We start from the raw sequence: 20,408 nt of genomic DNA, 5'->3' as shown, positions 1-20,408 counted from the left end.
ACTCCTTCAATAAGGATGTGCCATTTTCATTCATGGTATACTATACGTGGGAAATTATAAGAAAAGTTCTCTTGCCATACCTGCGTCAATTTCCCATTGACAATGCTGAGAGATTCGAGCGATGAGTGGAGATTACGTAGACTATTGTCCGCTAGAAATTGCAGGTGAGAGTGCGAGAACTGCAGATGACGGATATGAATTTCCCCGGCGAACAGTTCGGATGATAATGAAGTCACTGATCTGTCGAAATCATATACGGAGAGTGACTGAATTGGTGCCCTAATGAGTTGTAGTGTACTACGCAGCGAATGAGCCGTTGTTCCTGGACACTCCAGGAAGAGTCCTGCGGACAAAATAGGCACGTACATCATTCAAAAAGGTCACATTGCATTCACTGTTACTTATGACAATTCTCACTAAATAAACGGCTGATTTGCCAGCAATATTCGTCAGAATAGAGAATAGTTACGTTTTGTACCTTCACCATTGTAACTCCCCTTCACCTTCATCCTAAACCCTTCTTTCATTAAAAAGCAGTTCATTGCTAAACATAAATTCTAAAAACAGCAAACTAAAAAAAAACATATTTATCGAAGCGTATTAAAGACCTTTTATAATAAAATTTGTTAAATTATCAAATCTAAATTTCATAGTCAGAAAAATCATACTTCAGAGAAATATTTACAAAACCTATTTGACCGAAATAACAAGTAATTTGTATAGCATAATAAATTTTAATAGGAATTTCTGTTAAATTCACTCAGCTCTATTGGGTATAAAAACAACATTATGAAATTGCAGAATTTTGCTTTTTCCAGGAATTTTCCTCCAGGAAAATGAAAAATAAAGCTTAATGAGATGCAAAACACGTTGTCAAAATTATTGAATATTCATTTAACCAAATGGAAACAAAATAAAGAAATCTTAACATTTTTCTTCAAATCAATTACAGAAAAATTAGGCATTCGAATTACAATGATAAACTCCGTAGCATAAAAAATGTCACATTACAATAAATTTTACCAGACAGTGTGGAAGTGGGGCAGTTTAAATCATCAATTACTTTGGAAAATAAATTATTCACCTATAATCAATTGTTATTAAATAATTATACTACAAATTTTCGAACAAAGACACAAGACATACCGTTATATATATGCATATAGTTAAGTTTAGTACAGTTCGTATCAACTTAATACAGAAAAAAATAGGATAAGCGAAACCGTGTAAAACCGCCCCACTTTCCCAATAATGAATTAATTTTAGGCTATTCATCTATCGTTTCTCATAATTTTACAATTCGCAGAAGAGAGACTAATGGTGTTATTGCAATAAAAAAGTGACCATGTTTGTTTAGCACATTACTGTTCTCAAGTACTAAAAAAGATCACATCTGTTCCCATACGTCATTTCAAGGAAAATAATGAGTAGAGAATATTAATGCTACTCGCCGACTTTTCACCACTGAAAATTCACGAAAAAACTCATGGAAAACCTGAGAAAACTCGCGGTTGAGGCTTAAGTTACCAACTGCATCACGCCACACAGAAAAAAAATATTTTGTAAAATTGTTCGTAAATGTTTGTGAAATCCTAAGGCAGACTTACGAAATGCTCGTGAATCGTATAACCCACAAACAAGTTCGTAAAATTTTGTACTTTTTTCACAAGCCTTGTTCGTAAAATGATCATTTGACGAACATTTTTGTACTTTTACAAACATTTGTTCGTAAATGTTCGTAAACACACAAAAAAATGTTCGTACAATTTTGTAATTTGTTCGTATTGGTTCGTAAATTTTTGCCAGACAAACAAAACTTTACAAACAAATACGAACAAATGACAAAATTTTACGAATATTTTTTTGTGTGTTTACGAATATTTACAGACAAATGTTTGTAAAATTAAAAAAATGTTCGTCAAATGATCATTTTACGAACAATGTTTGTGAAAAAAGTACAAAGTTTTACGAACTTGTTTGTGGGTTATACGTTTCTCGAGCATTTCGTAAGTCTGCCATAGGATTTCACAAACATTTACGATCAAGTTTACAAAATATTTTTTTCTGTGCACAAAGCTGACATGACAGGTTACTCCATTGACTGAATATCAGTTGGCATTGTGATCGGGTGAAAACTTGTACGGAGGGAATATTCGAATTCGGATTTCGGTTGAACTTTTCTTTTGTGTCGGTTCCTGTCATGACTATTTCGTGATTTTGAAACACGACGAGGACTGGGGAAAATATGAAGTTTTTGTGTAGAGAGAAGAACCTTACATCTTGTCAAAAAACCTTACATCTTGTGCTAAAAAACATGCTCATTCTTTCATTGGAATAGCCCCATAATTCAACTGAGTAAGGAGTCTTAAAATGTTTTGACACAAGGATTATAACGCAAAAATAGCCGGTTTACCAGTACAAAATCGTGTAGAACTAGTTTTGACTTGTTAGAGTCTTCAAAACCTTTCCAACGTGTACTAATAAGTTGATGAATGGTGCTATTCCAATGAAAAATCAACATTTTTTTAGCACTTTACTGTTCCCAAGTGCTTCTGACTTATCGACTTTCTTTGAGTTGGTTATTCTTTTTTTTGCCCCCCCCCCCCCCCATTTGATCCCCTTGCTCAGGTCTTAGGCCTTTGGCCTATTTTGATCGATATCCTGTCCAATAAAATACTTAAAAAGGATCAAACTGTCAATAACTTAAAATATAAATAATCAGTAAATAACAAAAACGGACTACAACACACTTAAATCCACGCCTATGAGTAAATATAGCTAGACTTCAGTTGGATATACTGTCTCGATTGTTTTTCCTACACAGAAAAAAATATTTTGTAAAATTGTTCGTAAATGTTTGTGAAATCCTATGGAGGACTTACGAAATGCTCTTGAATCATATAACCCACAAACAAGTTCGTAAAATTTTGTACTTTTTTTACACTGTTCATAAGATGATCATTTGACGAACATTTTATTGTACTTTTACAAACATTTGTTCGTAAATGTTCGTAAACACACAAAAATGTTCGTCAAATTTTGTCATTTGTTCGTATTTGTTCGTAAATTTTTGTCTATGTGGCAAAAATTTACGAACAAACTACAAAATTTTACGAACATTTTTTTGTGTGTTTACGAACATTTACGAACAAATGTTCGTAAATGTACAAAAAATGTTCGTCAGATGATCATTTTACGAACAATGTTTGTGAAAAAAGTACAAAATTTCACGAACTTGTTTGTGAGTTATATGATTCACGAGTATTACGAAAGTCCTCCATAGGATTTCACAAACATTTACGAACAATTCTACAAAATATTTTTTTCTGAGTAGTCGTCGCCGAGTTTTAAAATTGTCAAACAGTTGATTATGTAGAACTACTTGAGAACTTATCTACTTAGCTGACAGTACGTCCCTTGCAGGGACAAGGCACAATAAGGCCTCTGTCACCACATCTCACCACCCTGTCGACGATCTGCAACCGTCGCCTACCAGCATCGAAGTATGACAATTTTAGTACACAACTGTTCTCAAGTGCCTCTGCATTATCAACTTTTGGTTGTGCTGGTTACTCTCTCGACGGTTTTACAGAATCCTCGCCGTGTTCTAAAACTGTTAAACAGTCAAGACAGAAAAAAATCAGCCAATACAAGAAAAGTAGATTATGTAGAAGCACTTGAGAACAGTAAATTGCTGAAAAAACGTTAATTTTTCATTGTAATAGCACTAAACCGTTTTCTAGAAATATTTGAATTTTTGACCTTAAGTTTAATTAAAATTAGGAATGATTCAAGGACATGAAGAATTTTTAATATTTGCAAATAGACTTTAAGGCTCTATTTCCAAACATTTGATTTCTAACATTCGGGACGACCGGATGAATGAAACGTATGAAATCGACGGACAAATAGCTTAACATTATTTCTCAGAAATTATTTGCTTGGAAACATAAGGCCGCAAATATTATGATAAACATTACAACTCTGATGTTATAATTCATTTCCAAATATAGAATTCCTAGAGGTTATTATAGATAGATCATTAATGTGACGAAACATGTTCTTAGACAAAAAGTATGAACAATCTTAAATTCTAATTTATTGGTGAAAGTTGAAATTCGTTCACAGTATGTCCCAAGCGATTGCCAAAAATATTTGCCCTTTTTCAAAAAGTTCTATTCAAATTGTATTTAGGTACATTGATGAATTGAATCGATATATATTCCTCACAATTTCCAGTTCCTGAGCAAATCAAGAAGAAAAATTTATGCTTCAACGATACGACAAACGGCAATTTCACAGGCAATTTCTCATATTTTAATTCGATGAAATTATGACTGAAATTCAGGAGACGAGAGTCTTTTGCTGGAATTTGTCTTGGCTGGGAATGGCTGAAGCTGAAGAGTCAATTTTTCAAATCGGCGGGTAACATTTCTTCCTCAAGGGTTTGCCTTTGCATCAGATTAATAATCTTGGAGTATTCTTATGGTAGAGTGTAAAATATATGAACACGTGTGTTAACGGAGAAAATGAGAAAGTATCTTAAGGGAATGTATCATAAAATAGCGAATAGAAAAATACGTGAAAATGAATTTTCTCTAGGGGTTTCGCAATCAGAGGCAAAATCCTAAAAAGAATTGAACTGAAATGTATACAGTTCAACTTTTTGACTTATAATCAATTGAAAATTACGGTACACATTATAAGCTTTCACACTATCTGGTTAACGAAAGCTGGTCCAGGTGATTCCTAAAAAGGGCAAAGAAGGGTGTGACTTCATTAAATAAATTTAAGTTTCCTAGAACATTTTAACGCTATCCAACGCCAGGATTTAACCTGTGGACAGGACATAAAAGACCCTGATGTTTAAAAAGTAAACCACGCCGCCTCTAAAAGAGTACGAAAAATGAATAGGGGAAAGGCTCATAATTTCGTCCAGTTTCTTATTTTGAACACTTTGAGGATAAAATTGGACACTAAAAATAAATCTATTAAAATTATGGATTTTTATTCCAATATTTGATGAATAATGAATTCTATCTAAATATTTGTTCTTTTTGGAAGATTTTATCACTAAATACGTTAAATTTTGAATATGATTTGAGTTAAAATTGCTTTGTTGAAAATTCAGTGTGAGCAATTGCTTACGAGAAATATGACGAACTTCGTGTGTACTTCGGTCTTATTTAGCTGTGGTGAAGTACTAAGAATGTTTATTCCCTTTTTTTGAGTGATATTATTGAATATTCATTGAATATTGTGTTGATTCACGTTAGAGGTGATTTGTACATTTGATCTGAAGTGAGATTTGCCGTGTGAATTAGATTTTTCGTGTGAAAAATGGGAATTTTTTAAGACATTTACCAGTGAGGTGATACTCCTTATTTTGGACAGGTGTTTTTCTCACGACATTTCGTGAAGTTTCAGCTTTTGTGATGACTAGGCTGTATAAATGCCTGAAGAAACAAAGGATCATCATCTCTACGAAAGAGATGTAGCGAGAAATGCCTTGAAAGGCTCCAGGAAAGGCCAGGGAATGAGCGAATCCGCACGTAATTGGAGTACCGAAGTCAACTCATATTAATGAATGATTTAGGAAGTTTCCGGACTTTTTGACACATTCTACGTTTCCCTTACATGAACAGGAAGAGTACTTGGTAAGATTGGTTCATGAAATGAAGAACAATGGGCATCCTGTTGAGGCGGATTAGCTATCCAAATTTACAGCCAAGTTGTCCAAATTAATAATCAAGTTGTTCAAAATAAGAGTCAAATTCACCTCTACATATAAATTCATTTTTAAACGTATTAAGACTAATTTTAGTACAAACAAAGCCAAAAAACAGCTTGCCAAGTTTCTAAACAACCCTTCTGAAAAAAGAGTAACAAAAAAATCTAATTAGTATTGAAAATATCGCACTTCAAACTTGGAACATCTATGCATATATGCAGACTGGACAAAATTAGTCTAATAATAGTCTAATAAGTACCTTCCGACAACTTTTTTCTCTTTTGGGACTTTTGGGATGGGACGGAAGGGGCCATATATGCAAAAAGGGAACGTTTCAGTTTGGACTCAAATAACTTTATTTTCAGTCTACCCAGCTTCTTAAAAAAATTCTACAATTTATTTATTAAGTCACATAAATGGGGGAATTAATATTTGTTGAGAGAAAATAAACTTTTTAATCCTGCAGAAAATCAAATGTTCTTTGTATTTACACGGATAACAAAGGTATTTCTCTAATAAAAATTAAAAATTTAAAATTTAGTGAGTTAATAAACTTTTAATATTTAAATTAGTCATTATCTAAAAGCATTTTAGAGTTGTGTTAAATGTTTTTGAAGTTTCCTGAGTAATGGAAGAATAGTTCTAAAAATGATAAACCCCTAAATACTTAAGGAGAAGGGGTTGAGTTGAGAATATAAAATGATTCCTGATTCTTAGCATGTTTATGTGCATTTCATAAGTGACTCCAAGAGGGTAAATTTATGTTCCTCATTAAAAGTAGATTTGCACGATAATTCAGAGAGCACGAGTTTAACTTACCGTCGTCGAATTTATAGCAGGGACAGGCTGAATTCTCTGCAAAACTGGGACACTGAATTGCTGTGTCGTTGAGAGAACTCTGATAGCTCCTGCCTGGTCGACTCATCAGCAGGAGAATCAGAGCGTACGTGACTGGAGTCAGGCGTCCAGTCGACCACCTCGACGGCCCGTAGTCGTAACCACTGCAGTCTGTCATGGCTTAAGAGGTTTCAGGAGCATTCTCAGGAGTGCAGCACAGTACTTGACATCCCTGTTAATCCGGACACTCCCTCAAAATGTCACCCACTGCAAAAGCTTCCCATTGTGCTCCTAGATGCCTATCCTCACAATTATGGCCTTTTCAGTAGCTTTTATTATTCACTCAGTCCCTTCGGGAATGGTTGATTGCGTACCTCAGGACAACAACGGTGTAAATGACTCGTTTAGTTGTCTGCAAATACAAAATTAAATATTCAAAATAAAGCTGTACGAAGGAGAAGCGAAAAAATATATAATATTTCTCAAGTTTCACTAATAAAACGGCACATTCTTCTGTCCATTATAGCCCTTGAAAATGTTTTCACTAATGACACCAGCAATTTACACCCCGTGGATACTAAAAAGGTTGAATTTGAAGATATCCACGGGGAAGTTTTTTATTTCCATTTGTTGTCTGTTTTGATCACGAAAAAAATAGCAAGAAGTTGAACCTCTAGAAAAATTCACGGTGTCATGGAATAAGGCCAAGGTATAATTAATTTTTCATGAATAATTTAACAGAAAAAAGCGTAACCAAATTTATGTTTATTTGTGGATTGTATAATAAACAAATTAGACATTAAAGTGCTCTCCGGTAATATGGAAAGGACGCTGATGGTATTCTCAAATACTTCCGGACTCAATAATGCTTGACATTGCATACACAGAAAGTTTTGGCATAATGAATCTCACTTTTTAGAACCTAGCTCCACCACTCCTTTTAGATCAGGAAAATTTCATGAAAATGAAATTGAAATTCCTGTCTTTCTCACAGACTTTGCATACGTCTATCTCACTCTTTTGCACTCTTCTGCTCCTTTTAAGCATTACAAAATTTAATTTATTTTAATTTTTCAATTTAATTTTTTTTTATTTTAATTTTTCACAAATTTAATTTAGCTCAATCAAATTTGGAGTGCGAAGAATGAGATGTAAAACGAGTGAAATGTGACGTGAATTTTGATTTCATGAAATTTTTCTGATCTAAATGTGTGCTAGAGTCATTAGAATTAATATTAAAGAAGATAGGGGGAAGTGGGGCATTTTTAAAAGTGGAGTACCTTTGAAATTGGGATTTTTACCTATTTTCAAATAAAATTGAGCCTTATCGTGATATAATTTAACTTCTCAATCTGTTTGTGCAGCTAAATTATATCACGATAAGGCTCAATTTTATTTAAAAATAGGTGAAAAATCCCAATTTCAAAAGTGCCCCACTTTCAAAGGTGCCCCACTTCCCCCTAATCTGAAGATTAAAATTAAAATGAAATGTTAGTATTCTAACATTCTACCAATAGGGCTACTTTTTTAATTTGGTGGATAAAAAAGGATAATTTATATTTTTTACGTTTGTGTCTATATTTTTATTCATTTTAAAATGTATTCAGAATGATTTTAGAGTAAATAAGGACGGTAAACTCTTTACATGGTTGCACGCAACACTCTTACAAAAGAAAGAATAAAAAAAATCAATTTGTATTTAAAATATTACATTTCAAACTTGAGACTTTGACGCTTGCATGCAACTATGTCGAAATTTGGCACACTTACCCTATAGACAATCCATTTACAAAAAAGAAAAATTTGAAAAACTTATTTTTTTCTATCATTTTTCCACTTGATTTCTCGAAACTTTTGGCCGATACTGTATTTTTTCCTAAATGGCGATATTTCCCACATTTTGGTACGACAAGTAGAATAACAGATTTAAATTTAACAATTTGCAAAAGCAATATATTTCTTCTTATATTTAGCTATTTTTGTTGTTTATTATAAATATTGCAGTTTCTTTTTAAATATTGAAAAATGTTCAAAACCATTTTCCGCAGTGAAAAATAGTGTGTTCAAAACTGTCCCAGGATAAGAGCAGATCTATTCTGCATATATTGTGACAAGTCAAAAAAAACGAAGAGTCATAATATTTAATTCCCAATATCCCGATTAGTATCGTTTGTCCAAAGGAATGTGGGGCAGTTTAACACAAATGAACTTTGGTTCAAAACTGGTTAAAAGGATATGTAACACATTCAACAATGCTCAACTAGTTTCTCTTGTGTATTGGCAATCTGAAAATATACACCACAATTTCCAGATTCCATAAATTCCACAATTTCACAATATAGCATGTGTTAAACTACCCCATCCTTCCTTAAATACAACAAATACAACAGTAGAACTTGATTCATGCAATACATTTCTAAAATTACATAAGAAAAGTGTTATATTCAAAAATTTCAAATGTGTGGATCTGCCCCAGTACCCTTTATTTTATTTGCCTTAAAACACAAAGTTTTATAGAGGTGTCATCTAAATACTGTAGAAGTGAGTAGTTTTGCCTCCAGGGGGATTTTGCTACCTTGGTATTCGTAAGCTTTTCTTTAACTCTAGTATTTAAGGATGTTGTTCACATTTTATAATGAATAAAAATATAGACGTAGTTTTGGGTAATATATCGCCAATTTGATTCTCGAAGTTCATTGTCCTTTAATTCTTCTAAAGTCTTTTCCACACCATCTCGTTCCTAGAAGTAACATTTTTGGTTAGTTTTTGCATTGTATAATCTCTAGAGTATGTAAAAACTAAGAATTAATGGAAATGGAAAGGTGTGGCCGAAATTACAAGCTGGTCGAAATTTGGTACAGTATTCCATAGGGAGCTGGAATAAAAGCATGTAACAGATAGGAACGAAATATCTGAGAACAAAATAGAATGAATAGACCATAAATGTAAGAAGATTTCTAGAGGTATTGTATGCTTTCCTGGAATTTATCGAATTTAAAAAAGTTATAATGAACCAGAAGAATGCTTCCAAATTCTCTAACAATTTCTCACATAGTCCATACAATTTACCAAAATTTCTATAGTATTTAGTATATGTTTGCATGCAAAAATAAGGTTAGAGCTTTAACACTGCAAACTAAGAGATATGCAAATATAAGCAAAGAATTTTTGGAGTGTTCCTCTTCAGATGGCTATATAAACCACAATATTGGACATTTCATTTTGCCAAGGTTTGAATGGTTTGAATGAATCTGCCGAGGACATGATGCTAAAAGTGGAAATGAAAAGGAAAATATTTAAAGTCAATAAAATTTCAGCACAACCATAAAGATATCTCATGTGCAAGAGGTTCTTGAGGATGGAAAATTCACATGTCTTTTCATCGTTCTCCACTTGAGATTTTAGAGATTTCCTCTCTTTTTTTTAGAGCATTTCCCTTCGCACAAGCTGTTTGTGCGAGGATGTCATTAAAGGAAGAATACTTCGTTTAGAACGCATAGGGCGTGTTTTTTTCTCGTGTTGAAGGGATGTGGAAGGAAAATTGTGTTATTTGAGGGTGGATGGCGCGAAACTTTATGAGGTTAGCATGACTTTCATGTGGAGAAGTTACTTTTGCTCTCCCGTAGGAGCCAAACACGCAAGATACCATCGTCCTTAAGCTACCCACAGAGGCCTCTCCCTAAATTTACATCCAAGATTAGTTTAGTAGGGAAAGAAAGTGACGAAGAACACCCAAATGCTCAGTGTTGACAGCGAAAAAGTGCCTTTTCTGGGTAAAACGGTTTTCATATCATACCATATCATGCTTCTAAACAACATTCCTCTTCAAACAGCATGAACTGGTTGAAATGCAATTCAGAAACTTGTAAAATTCTGTGTATAAAATTCTCTATTTTAGCTGAGATCATTTACAATCTCTTTATTTGGACAAGGAGCTCACTTAAATTTTTTTTTGATTTAAACTGATATTTGTGGAAATGGCCTCAGTGTCGATTCACCAAACAAATCTATCTTAAACTGATATTTTAAAAAAGTACTATCCCTAAATCGAAAACCGTAAAATAAATATTTTTCTATCATAAAATTTTACCCTTCCAATATAAAAATTTCAGAAGCATCTTGAAAATTGTGATACGATATTTATGGGAAATACGCTCAGTCAGTAAAAAGTGTAAAAATGTGATAGTAAAAAATATAGCATTTAATCAGTAAAACATAATATAAAAAGTACTTATCCATTGGAAATTTTACTGTATGCAATGGTCAAGCTTCAAGTATATATTTTAGATCAGGAAAATTTCATGATGATTCAAATCCTTTTGTTTCATAAATTTTGCATATGTCTGTCATACCCTTCCGCACTTTTCTTCTTCTTTTGAACATCACAAGAAATTCAATTTGAATTTTGGTTTCATAAAATTTTCTCTTTCTAAAATGTATGCTAAGGACATCAGTGAAAAAGAAATTCAAAACACGAAACAATTACTAGGAAAAAATGAAACGGTTAGTAGAAGAAAGTTTTCATGACCATGTCACATATAAGATTAATATTAAGATTAATACTTTCTGAACTGCTAGAATGCTAACAAAGGATAGCAAGTGTTTTATCTTGCCTCTCTCTTATGTTTCGCTCGAAAACTGACCGAATCACAGTTGGCTCGCATGGAAAATTGCTCGAGTTGCCTGTAATACGATTCAGAAAGCAATTGATACGAACAGTAATATCTTACTCATCGTATTACTCCACTAGAGTGTACTCTTTCTAACACACGTGATTTTCCATTTGAAATTTTGCATAGTATGTACGTCTCTTTCCGGCTTTTCTTAATATTAATTAATCTTATAGTGACACCACGGTCAGGCTTCGCACGCATTCTGATTTCAAACACTTCATATTCTTTCTCATATTTGTAAGAGCTTCTCACCGTGGTGTTACATAAAGATTAATATTAATGTTAAGAGAAGCCGGAGAGAGAGGTATATAGTATTCAAAATTCAAATGGAATATCACGTGTGTTAGAAAGAGTACACTCTAGTGGAGTAATACGACGAGTAAGATATTACTGTTCGTATTAATTGCTTTCTGAATCGTATTACAGGCAATTCGAGCAATTTTTCATGCGTGCCAACTGTGATTCGGTCAGTTTTCGAGCCAAGTGCGAGAGAGATGCATAATAAAGCACTTGCTATCCTTTGTTAGCATTCTCGCACTTCAGAAAGTATTAATCTTAATATTAATCTTATATGTGACATGGTCATCAGCTTCTCAATATGATTTTGCATAAAGTTTCACAACTTGTATAAAAATTTAGTTTCAAAATTCGAAAATAAGCTTGCATTCTTCGAACATCAACAATTTTTTGTGCAAATGGTTTCATTAGGAGAATGAAAATCCAGCTGTGAATAGAAAGAGTGTCAGTGTAGGGGAAACTGGGGCACCACCAAACACGGAGTAGCACCAAATACTGCGATTTTTTAATCAGATATTCGACTTCTAAGAACAAGATCTATAGGAATTTATAGGCACTATAGGAATGCTTGTCTACTGAAGGAATGGTTGAGATAATCCAAATAGTCAAGAAATAAAAATTAGTGTTTGGTGTTACCTCGTGTTTGGTGGTGCCCCAGTTTCCCATACTATTCCCCCAAACGTATTATTCATAATACATTTTTTATAGTTACTCATTTAAACAGCAATATATTAAGATATTTAAATTATTTCTTTTATTAGGCAATTTGTGTAGTTTATTCAACTTCATGAGAAAATTCTAACTTAATTATAACTGCTTTTGATTAAAATCACTGTCAAATCACTTTAGAATTGAAATAGTTTTGTTATTTCTTTAAATGTCTTGTCGCAATCACTGATGATGTTACTACTATATAATTTATATTTATATTATATTTACTATATTTATTATACTATATTATATTACAGGCCTAAGCTAAAAGAAAAGCCGAAATGAATTTGGTGATGCCTGTTGGCATTCTTCGAAATGCCGCAAAAATTCACGTAGAGAAAATGAGAGGTTTTTTAATGTGAAAATTGTTTAATTCCTTAGAGTTGAGTAATTTTCACAAGAAAATCCTTTTAATAATTTATTTGAATACAGTTATTTGGGTTAATTGTGAATAATTGTCGATATTACAACAAAAACATTAAGATGAAATTTTGAGCTGAAAGACTCATATACTTTTGAGCTGTCCCAAAATTCAGGATATGTTTGAGAAAAACCCTTTTGTACAACAATATTTTGGTTAATAAGGAATGCAAAAGTACATATTACAAGAAGGGACACGACCCGCTAATAAGGATAAAATAGAGAAGAAAATATTTTGTCGCATTTCAGAGATTTTTTGCAACCGCAGCGCCGCCAGACGTTTGTAAAGTGAGTTATTTGTGTCTCTTCTCTATCTCTCACTCACAGTTGAATTGCGCGCGATTTAAGGACTTTCCATTTGAAGTGATATTTGCATTTAATATCTTTGTATTTCTGCAAGGTTCAAGTAAAAGGATGCGTAGTGAACAGCTATCCGTCTTCCGACAAAGATAACAAGTTTTATATGAGTTTTTATGTCTGTTATGTCTTTTTGGCGCAAAAATATTTATCATGGCACTGTGAATGAGCGGGATTAGTTTACCAGTATGGCTATCTGTAATTTTCATTAAAATTATCGACACAAAATTTCCGATATTACACGACTTTTAACGACCACAGGTCTGTTATATTATATTAAATTATATTATATTATATTACATTGTATTTATTAAATTATATTTACTTTGTGTTCAAAAATATTTTAGGTGGTTCTGTCAATTACAAAATTCTTTAAAAAGTTTTCAGTCGAACATTTTTTTAAATTAATGAACTATTTAATTTGTTTATTTATATATTTATCTATTTATTACCTTCTTTTATATATTATTATGAAATTAGTCTATAAGAAAGTTGATTTAAGAAAAAAGACAATTTTATTCCTAAACCCAAAGGCATTTCAATTGACTCAGCCTTTGCAATGCTAGAATTTTGTCGTCGCATAAATGATCCTTAACAGGAAGATGAAGCATTATATGTGTAAGAATAAATGGTGGGGGTGGATTGTAACATATAAAATGACAGATGAAGACATTACATTACTATCCCCTCATTTATTCCCTCTTCATCACAATTCCACAACGGAAAACATGGAAAAAGGATAGCGTCATGCTTTAGCGGATGAATTGTCGAATTAATCATAAATATTTCTATGGTTACCCAAGAATTATTTTTCCTTGCAACAGCTCCTTTTTTCCCTCCAATTGCCTTCCTTATAGCAATTTTCTGTACACAAAAATTCCTCAGCAATTCAATTATGTATTTTCCAAGAGAAATATCTTCTGCAGAAAAAGGGGAAAAAATGGACAGAGCAAAAGAAAAATTTTTCTACTGCTATTCTGGAAGTTTTCAAGTCAAAAATTACTCACTAATTAAGAAATTACCACAGTTGAAACTTTTCTTATTCCGGGAAAACTTGAATGCAATGTCTTTAATCAATGTTATTATGTATAAGCATAAGCAAGGCAATTTTTTTCTCGCATTTCTACAAAGAAAAAGAGACACTTCCACTACAATATGGTGATTTGAATAGCTTTTTCCAACTTCATTTAATATCTGCAAAAGTAGTTCTTGTCAAACCTCTATGAAAAATCCCATGCAGAACTCATAATTTCAAATTGAATGTACTTTGCAATTTGTCTTGGAAATTTTCCAACAATATCATTTTACTTTACAAGCTTGTTTGTGAAGGAAATTCCACTTCTTGGAACGAAAAATAATATTCTTGCTAACAAATAGATTTACTACTTTTATCAATATTGTTCTCGATTTTTAAAAATTGTTTTTATAAATTATAGAACAACCTAAAAAAGTAATACTCTTCTTCAGTTTAATAAAATCTAGATTTAATTTATTTTCATTTTTATAAAGGATGACAGGGTAGTTTCAAGTAGCCAACATTTATTTCATGACTTATTTGACAAACACTTTTAGAACACAAGTTAACTAAGTCCAACCAAGTGTTTTCTTTTGTATTGATAAAAATATGCAACATATTTCCCAAGTATTTTTTTATCCAAAAATTTAAATATTTTCAAGAGAAACTGCCCCACCATCCTCACCTTAGTAAAACGTATAGCTTAAAATTTTCAACGATAGAAATCATATTTATTCTTATTTTAAACAAATAAACTTTTTCAACAACGCTTTATTAAATGTATTAATAAGCACAGTTCTTGTATTTACGTAAAATTGGCGACTTTATGACTGTTAAATTCCGTTTAAAGCGTGTCCACGACAATATTGTTCCAAATGATTTGATATTTTTATGACAGTTGTCATTAGCTCCGCATTTTCGTTGTACGTAAACATTGTAACATGTGTTTTTACCTTTCTTTTGGTGAAACTCTCATCAAATTCTGTTCATTTTTCACTTAGATGCGAAATAATAATAGAAAAGAGAAGGGCACTGATCGTGTACACGTATCTAAAACATCCTGGAATCAATTACGCGGACCTTGGAAAACTTATAAATACCTCACATCAGACCGTCCGGAAGGTGATTCTTCGATTTCTTGACAGTAAAACCTCTACCCAGAAACCTGGATGTGGAAAAATCGGGGTATTAGAGATCGAGATTTGGGGTGATCATGCATTACAAGAACAATCCTTCGACATCTGTGAACTCGAGACAAAGATGCTATACCTCAAAAGTACTTTAGCATCATTTATTGTTCACCGGTTCTCAACCGATTTGGATCGATTCATAAATTACTCAAAAGATCCCCCAAAATAGTTTTAAGAGTAATAGAACTGATTTCCAGACAATCCTACAATCGGTTGATAACAGGTGCATTATCATTTCACATCCAATTTCAACCGGTTCATGACCGAGGCTTGTTGAGAATTCCAAGACCTTTCCAACGAGCTCAAATATGATATCATTCGATTGAGCAATATGCTTTCTAGGGCATTTTTAACGTTTGACCTTGAAAACCCGTTATTAGGAATAATACAATGGTTGTCCGCCTAGGAGACCTCAAAAACATATCCAAAAATGAGAGAATCGCAAAATGCGTCTTGGAGCAATTCCAAAAGACATTATCAACTTATTTAGGGGGGGGCCTCCGAAGGTCCCAAGTCTTTAAGTTCAAATTAGTGAATAAAACTTTCTCTCTTAACCAATAACACAGAGACAATTTTTCAAGAAGTTTGCTAGAAAAATGTGGTTCTAAATTATTATTCTTAGAATGATCTGAATTTTTTGCAGTTATGTGCCCATAAGCCATGCTGAAAAAGCTACTCTAGATTCCTCTACCACATAAAAATATCGAAAATATTCAGAAAAAAAAAAATGAAACAAGGATAAGAAAATTGAATTGTGACAGCAGATGATTGTGAGAAATTTATGTTGTTTTCTTTATAAGAGTATCATCACTTTTCAACACATTCATCTTCCTTTAGGGAGAGAAAAATTCTGCCAAGATGGATATGGAAAAAGCCCAAGAATTGAGTAGAAGCAATTATGAGATTAATTCATAAGGAGTTCACTCTGTTCCGCTCATATTCAACTTTTCCTCTTTCCGGCTGCTTCCATACAGCTCAGAAGGAATTTATATCCACCCCTATTATAAACACATAAAAATTCTCATCATGCTTGTCGTACGACGAAATGGTATTATTAAGGCAAGCCTCACTTTTGGACTGAGCTTCGGAGAAGTATAAAAATTCCCCTCTGTATCCCACCTTAAGATATATTTCATAGGAAGCGTGTGCAGGTAGCAAGAGCGATTAAACCTAATTAAATTGTGAGGTATACTTCCTAAGGGAGGGTGAGGTTTCCTTATTCAATTTAGTCCCATGCACTCAATTATTGCAATAAATAGGATTATCCTCATTAAATTGTTTGTAACTTTCCCGTACAATATGTTCCATGGAAGCATCTGGGAAGTGATCGCATTGAGGAATAAACAATAGAATTAAGTCACTTGGAATTCAACAATTCTTCCATTCTTACTCATTCGACACCTCTTTCACTCTTCCCTTTAACCTAATGATTAAGAGTAAAGTGGTGGAAAATCCAATTTAAAACCACGATTTAAAATCCCACAGAGTTTTTCGCTTCTGTTGAACAGCCAAGCTTTATTCTGCCGAAACCAGGGGTTGCTCACAGAAAATTGGTACAATATATTTTGAATATTTAATACAATGCTTGGTTTATGATCTGTTGAGTATAATATATTTTACGAAGTTGTAAAAAATCTTGAATCCTGAAACAAAAGAAATCCTAAACAAGAACCAAATTTTATAGTTTTTCAATATTAATTTTCATCAACTGAATTTAATATTCAATCTTTAGTAAAAATTTTCCCAAAAGTCTTGTTCAATAAGCAATTACAGCAGTTAAGTTAGTTAAACCGTTAGGTCCAAAGTCTGTCTTATACGGGCTTCAGACCTAAAACTTAACCATAGGGTAAAGTGATATAATTTGGAATTAGTGTTACAAGTTGGACAATTCGCCGGTACAAGTTGGACATGGCTTTTTTCTTTATAAATACAGTACAAAATTTGTTTTTAAGCAGAAGGAACCAAATTATTAAACTAAAGCATTAAAAATATACAAATAAAAATGAAGTACTAAATTTATCAAGACAAAAAGCCCTGTCCAAATTGTACCATTGTCCAACTTGTACCACTGTCCAACTTGTACCACTGTCCAACTTGTACCACTACTTCTTAATTTCTCTAATTAATAAACATTTTTTTTTTGATAATTTTGACTTGGGATTGGATTATTAAAGGAGGATCTGGGAGGATCCTTATGCAGTGTTAGAAGTGAACTAATACAAAGTGGTGCATATAGCCCTGGTCACTGCGCACCTGATAAGGCCATAATGGGTTGCATTCGATTATTAAAGGTAAATAACCTATTAAATTCTGAAAAACCAATAAAATTGATTGCTCTTGAGATTATTGCTATTGACATTACACCTTCGAGAACTGAACTAAATCTTTATCTAAAGATCGCTTTATTGATAAAGTAATTCAAAGTAGAAGCTGGAGTGTTTACACGTAAGATTCTGATTCGAAGGAGCAGTTATTCTATCCTTAAGTCGTCGCAACCAGAAACCGGAAACATTACTTGTTAGATCTTAATAAGTTATTCTTTTAAAACCCCTCAGAGGAACCTAAATTCGATAGATTACGCTTCCGATCTTACGTGCTGGGCAGATTTACGGCTTAAGCCTAAAATCTGTCTATGGCATTATTCTTTCGGCCAAGACCTAAATCTTATGATCATACGTAATTATTTCTGTTTTTCTGTTATATTCTGTTTTTCGTATATCTTGACAACTAATCCGATGATTTCGTTTAAATAATCGATATATCTTGGAAGTATCTACCACATTAAGTAGATAAATTTTTAATAAATAGTTAAGTATCTACCACATTAACATATTTTTTTTTTATTTTTCGAATTATTTATCAAGATCAAAGGTCAACAAAATATTTCTCAACCGAGATATATTAAGTTCGAATTTATTTAAAATATTCTGCAAATCCCATAAAAAATATAACCAACGTCGATCGACAAATATTTAATTAAAGAACATGTATTTTGGTATATTAGGCTTTTGACTTTGCAAAAATGTATGAAGTTTATTTTCAACTGTGCAACAATAAATATATGATATTTTAGTGTTTGCAAAAAGGCTTAATAGCCCATTTGTAGCCCCTCAATGGACTTTTATTTTGTATGTTTAATTAATGCAAAATCGCAAAAAGTGTCCGAATTAAATAAATCACACCATTCAATTGACTTTAATAGAAGTCCTCGCAGAATCAATTTATGATGGTGAATGGTTTGTTAAATTAAAAGTTCGCAACTGAAAAAACGTTCAATTTATTCATCATTCATGCATTTTTCTCAACCCGACGTAATTTATACACAAATACTTCAACAACTTCAACAATTAAAACAAATGTTTTTGAAAACTTCATAATATATGTTATGTCTATGGGATATTAAAGAATGGGTTGAGTCAAAAATATCTGCAGCATTTAATGCTAAAGTTTTTCGTGTAATCTACCAAACATTTTATGAAATATATCATACAAACATAATTTAATATAAAATTATTCTGCAATAAATTCTTCACTAATTTATTTTTATGTTTTCATCGCATTCAGAGGTGAAAAATATATTTGGTGGTTTGTAAATAATCCGCGGGATAAACAGAAAATAGGGGGAAATTATCAAAATTGCCAATATCATATTTTGTAAAACGTAATTGGACATTGGTTGTTAAATAATAATTGAAAATTTATCATGCTATCTGATTTTTTTTTATAATATTTAAACCCCTTTAAATAAAAATAGGGCAATATATCCATTTTGATTATGATTTGGTTTCATGCACAATTTTCGATATAAATGAATAATAATACTGCTTTAGACATCCATAGAGGAACTTGGCCTTCCCAACATGTATAATTATTTCTTATAAACAGCTAAGGTTTTCCAGTCTTATGTCGCGTGGAATTATGTGAAATTAAGCTAACTGGATACAATTCAGACATATTCAGGGGAAGTGTGCCAAATTTCGGCCAGCTTCTAATTGCGGCTACTTTGAATGTAATTTCGGCCATGCAAATAAATTAATTAATTATGTATGTAATCTTCGAATAGTCAATGAATTCGTTTTGCTTTTAAATATTTATTCATTTTGGGATGTATTAACACAAAGACCGTTAAATTCTAGGTATAATTTGAATTTAAATTGCGTTGTAAAACGTTCCATTTGACGTTTTGAAATTTTCTATCCGATGCGTTACAAAAGATGGTCAGAAAAAAAGATGTCCGGTATTTCACTCAAAGTGGCCGGAATACTACCCAAAGCAATGTCCATATTTTTATTAATTTTTCAATATTTTAGGAAGTGATTTAAAAAAAAACAAAGATGATAAACTAGTTTTCAAGGTTCCACACAACCTTCCCGAAAAGGAAGTAATAAAAAATATCAATATGAATTAAAAATATTGCATTTCAAACTTAGGACTTCGGTGCTTATATGCAACTATGCCGAAATTTGGCACACTTACCCTAATGCTAAAAAAAAGTCCTGGTGACCTAAAGGGGATTCGACTCCAGAACACTTGCATCATAGGCAGAATATGGGAACTTGGGAGAAAATGAAAAAGGGCTGTCCTATAGATAATACTGACTTCTTGGGGGGGGGGGTTCCGTCGAAGACTGAGAGTCGACAACTTTTACCGTTTGGTTTCTATACATGTCACAAGTTGCAAAAAAAGCATTATGTACCTGCTCTCTCCTTAAATTCGATCAATAAAAATCCCAAATTTACCAAAAAAATAAAAAAAGTAGGTAATAATATTTCATGAAACGTAAACAAGAAGAATTTGTTGTAATTTAATTTAAATTTCTCCTCTTCCGGAATTAATCAAAAAACATAGGGAATCACGGCATTTATTGACGCAATTTTTAATTAAAAGGTAACCCCGCAAAAATGCTAATGAATATATTGGTCCACAAGAAATTTCTTTCATTAGTGGTGTGGAAATGCATACAATTACCATTAATGTTATCAATATACCACTAATTAGGTTTCCAATTATTTGGATGAATGATAAAGGTATTAATTGAATTTTCACTTCTAAAAAAAATGTTTGGTCCAATTAAAATGGTATCTATATGTTGTTTTTAGCGCTTCAGTAAATAAAATTAATTTGAAAATTGAAAATAACCCTTTAAACTTGATACTTTGAATAATTTTCTCATTTTT

The 20,408-nt window shown here is 32.3% G+C and overlaps 1 protein-coding gene across 1 annotated transcript in view; it reads right to left on the bottom strand.

Moving 5' to 3' along the window:
- LOC129807025 (protein artichoke) overlaps positions 1 to 20,408 on the bottom strand; it is a 61,173-nt gene that overhangs the window by 16,836 nt on the left and 23,929 nt on the right. Inside the window, exons 2-3 of the mRNA XM_055855969.1 lie at positions 6,551 to 6,980; positions 81 to 343 (exon numbers count right to left, since the gene is read on the bottom strand). Of these exons, the coding sequence (XP_055711944.1) occupies positions 81 to 343; positions 6,551 to 6,746 (459 nt within the window). The 5' untranslated portion in view covers positions 6,747 to 6,980. The remainder of the gene's footprint in view (positions 1 to 80; positions 344 to 6,550; positions 6,981 to 20,408) is intronic.

This window comes from Phlebotomus papatasi, chromosome 3, assembly GCF_024763615.1.
Source record: "Phlebotomus papatasi isolate M1 chromosome 3, Ppap_2.1, whole genome shotgun sequence".
NCBI lineage: Eukaryota > Metazoa > Arthropoda > Insecta > Diptera > Psychodidae > Phlebotomus > Phlebotomus papatasi.
This window is presented reverse-complemented; position numbering and strand designations above follow the sequence as displayed.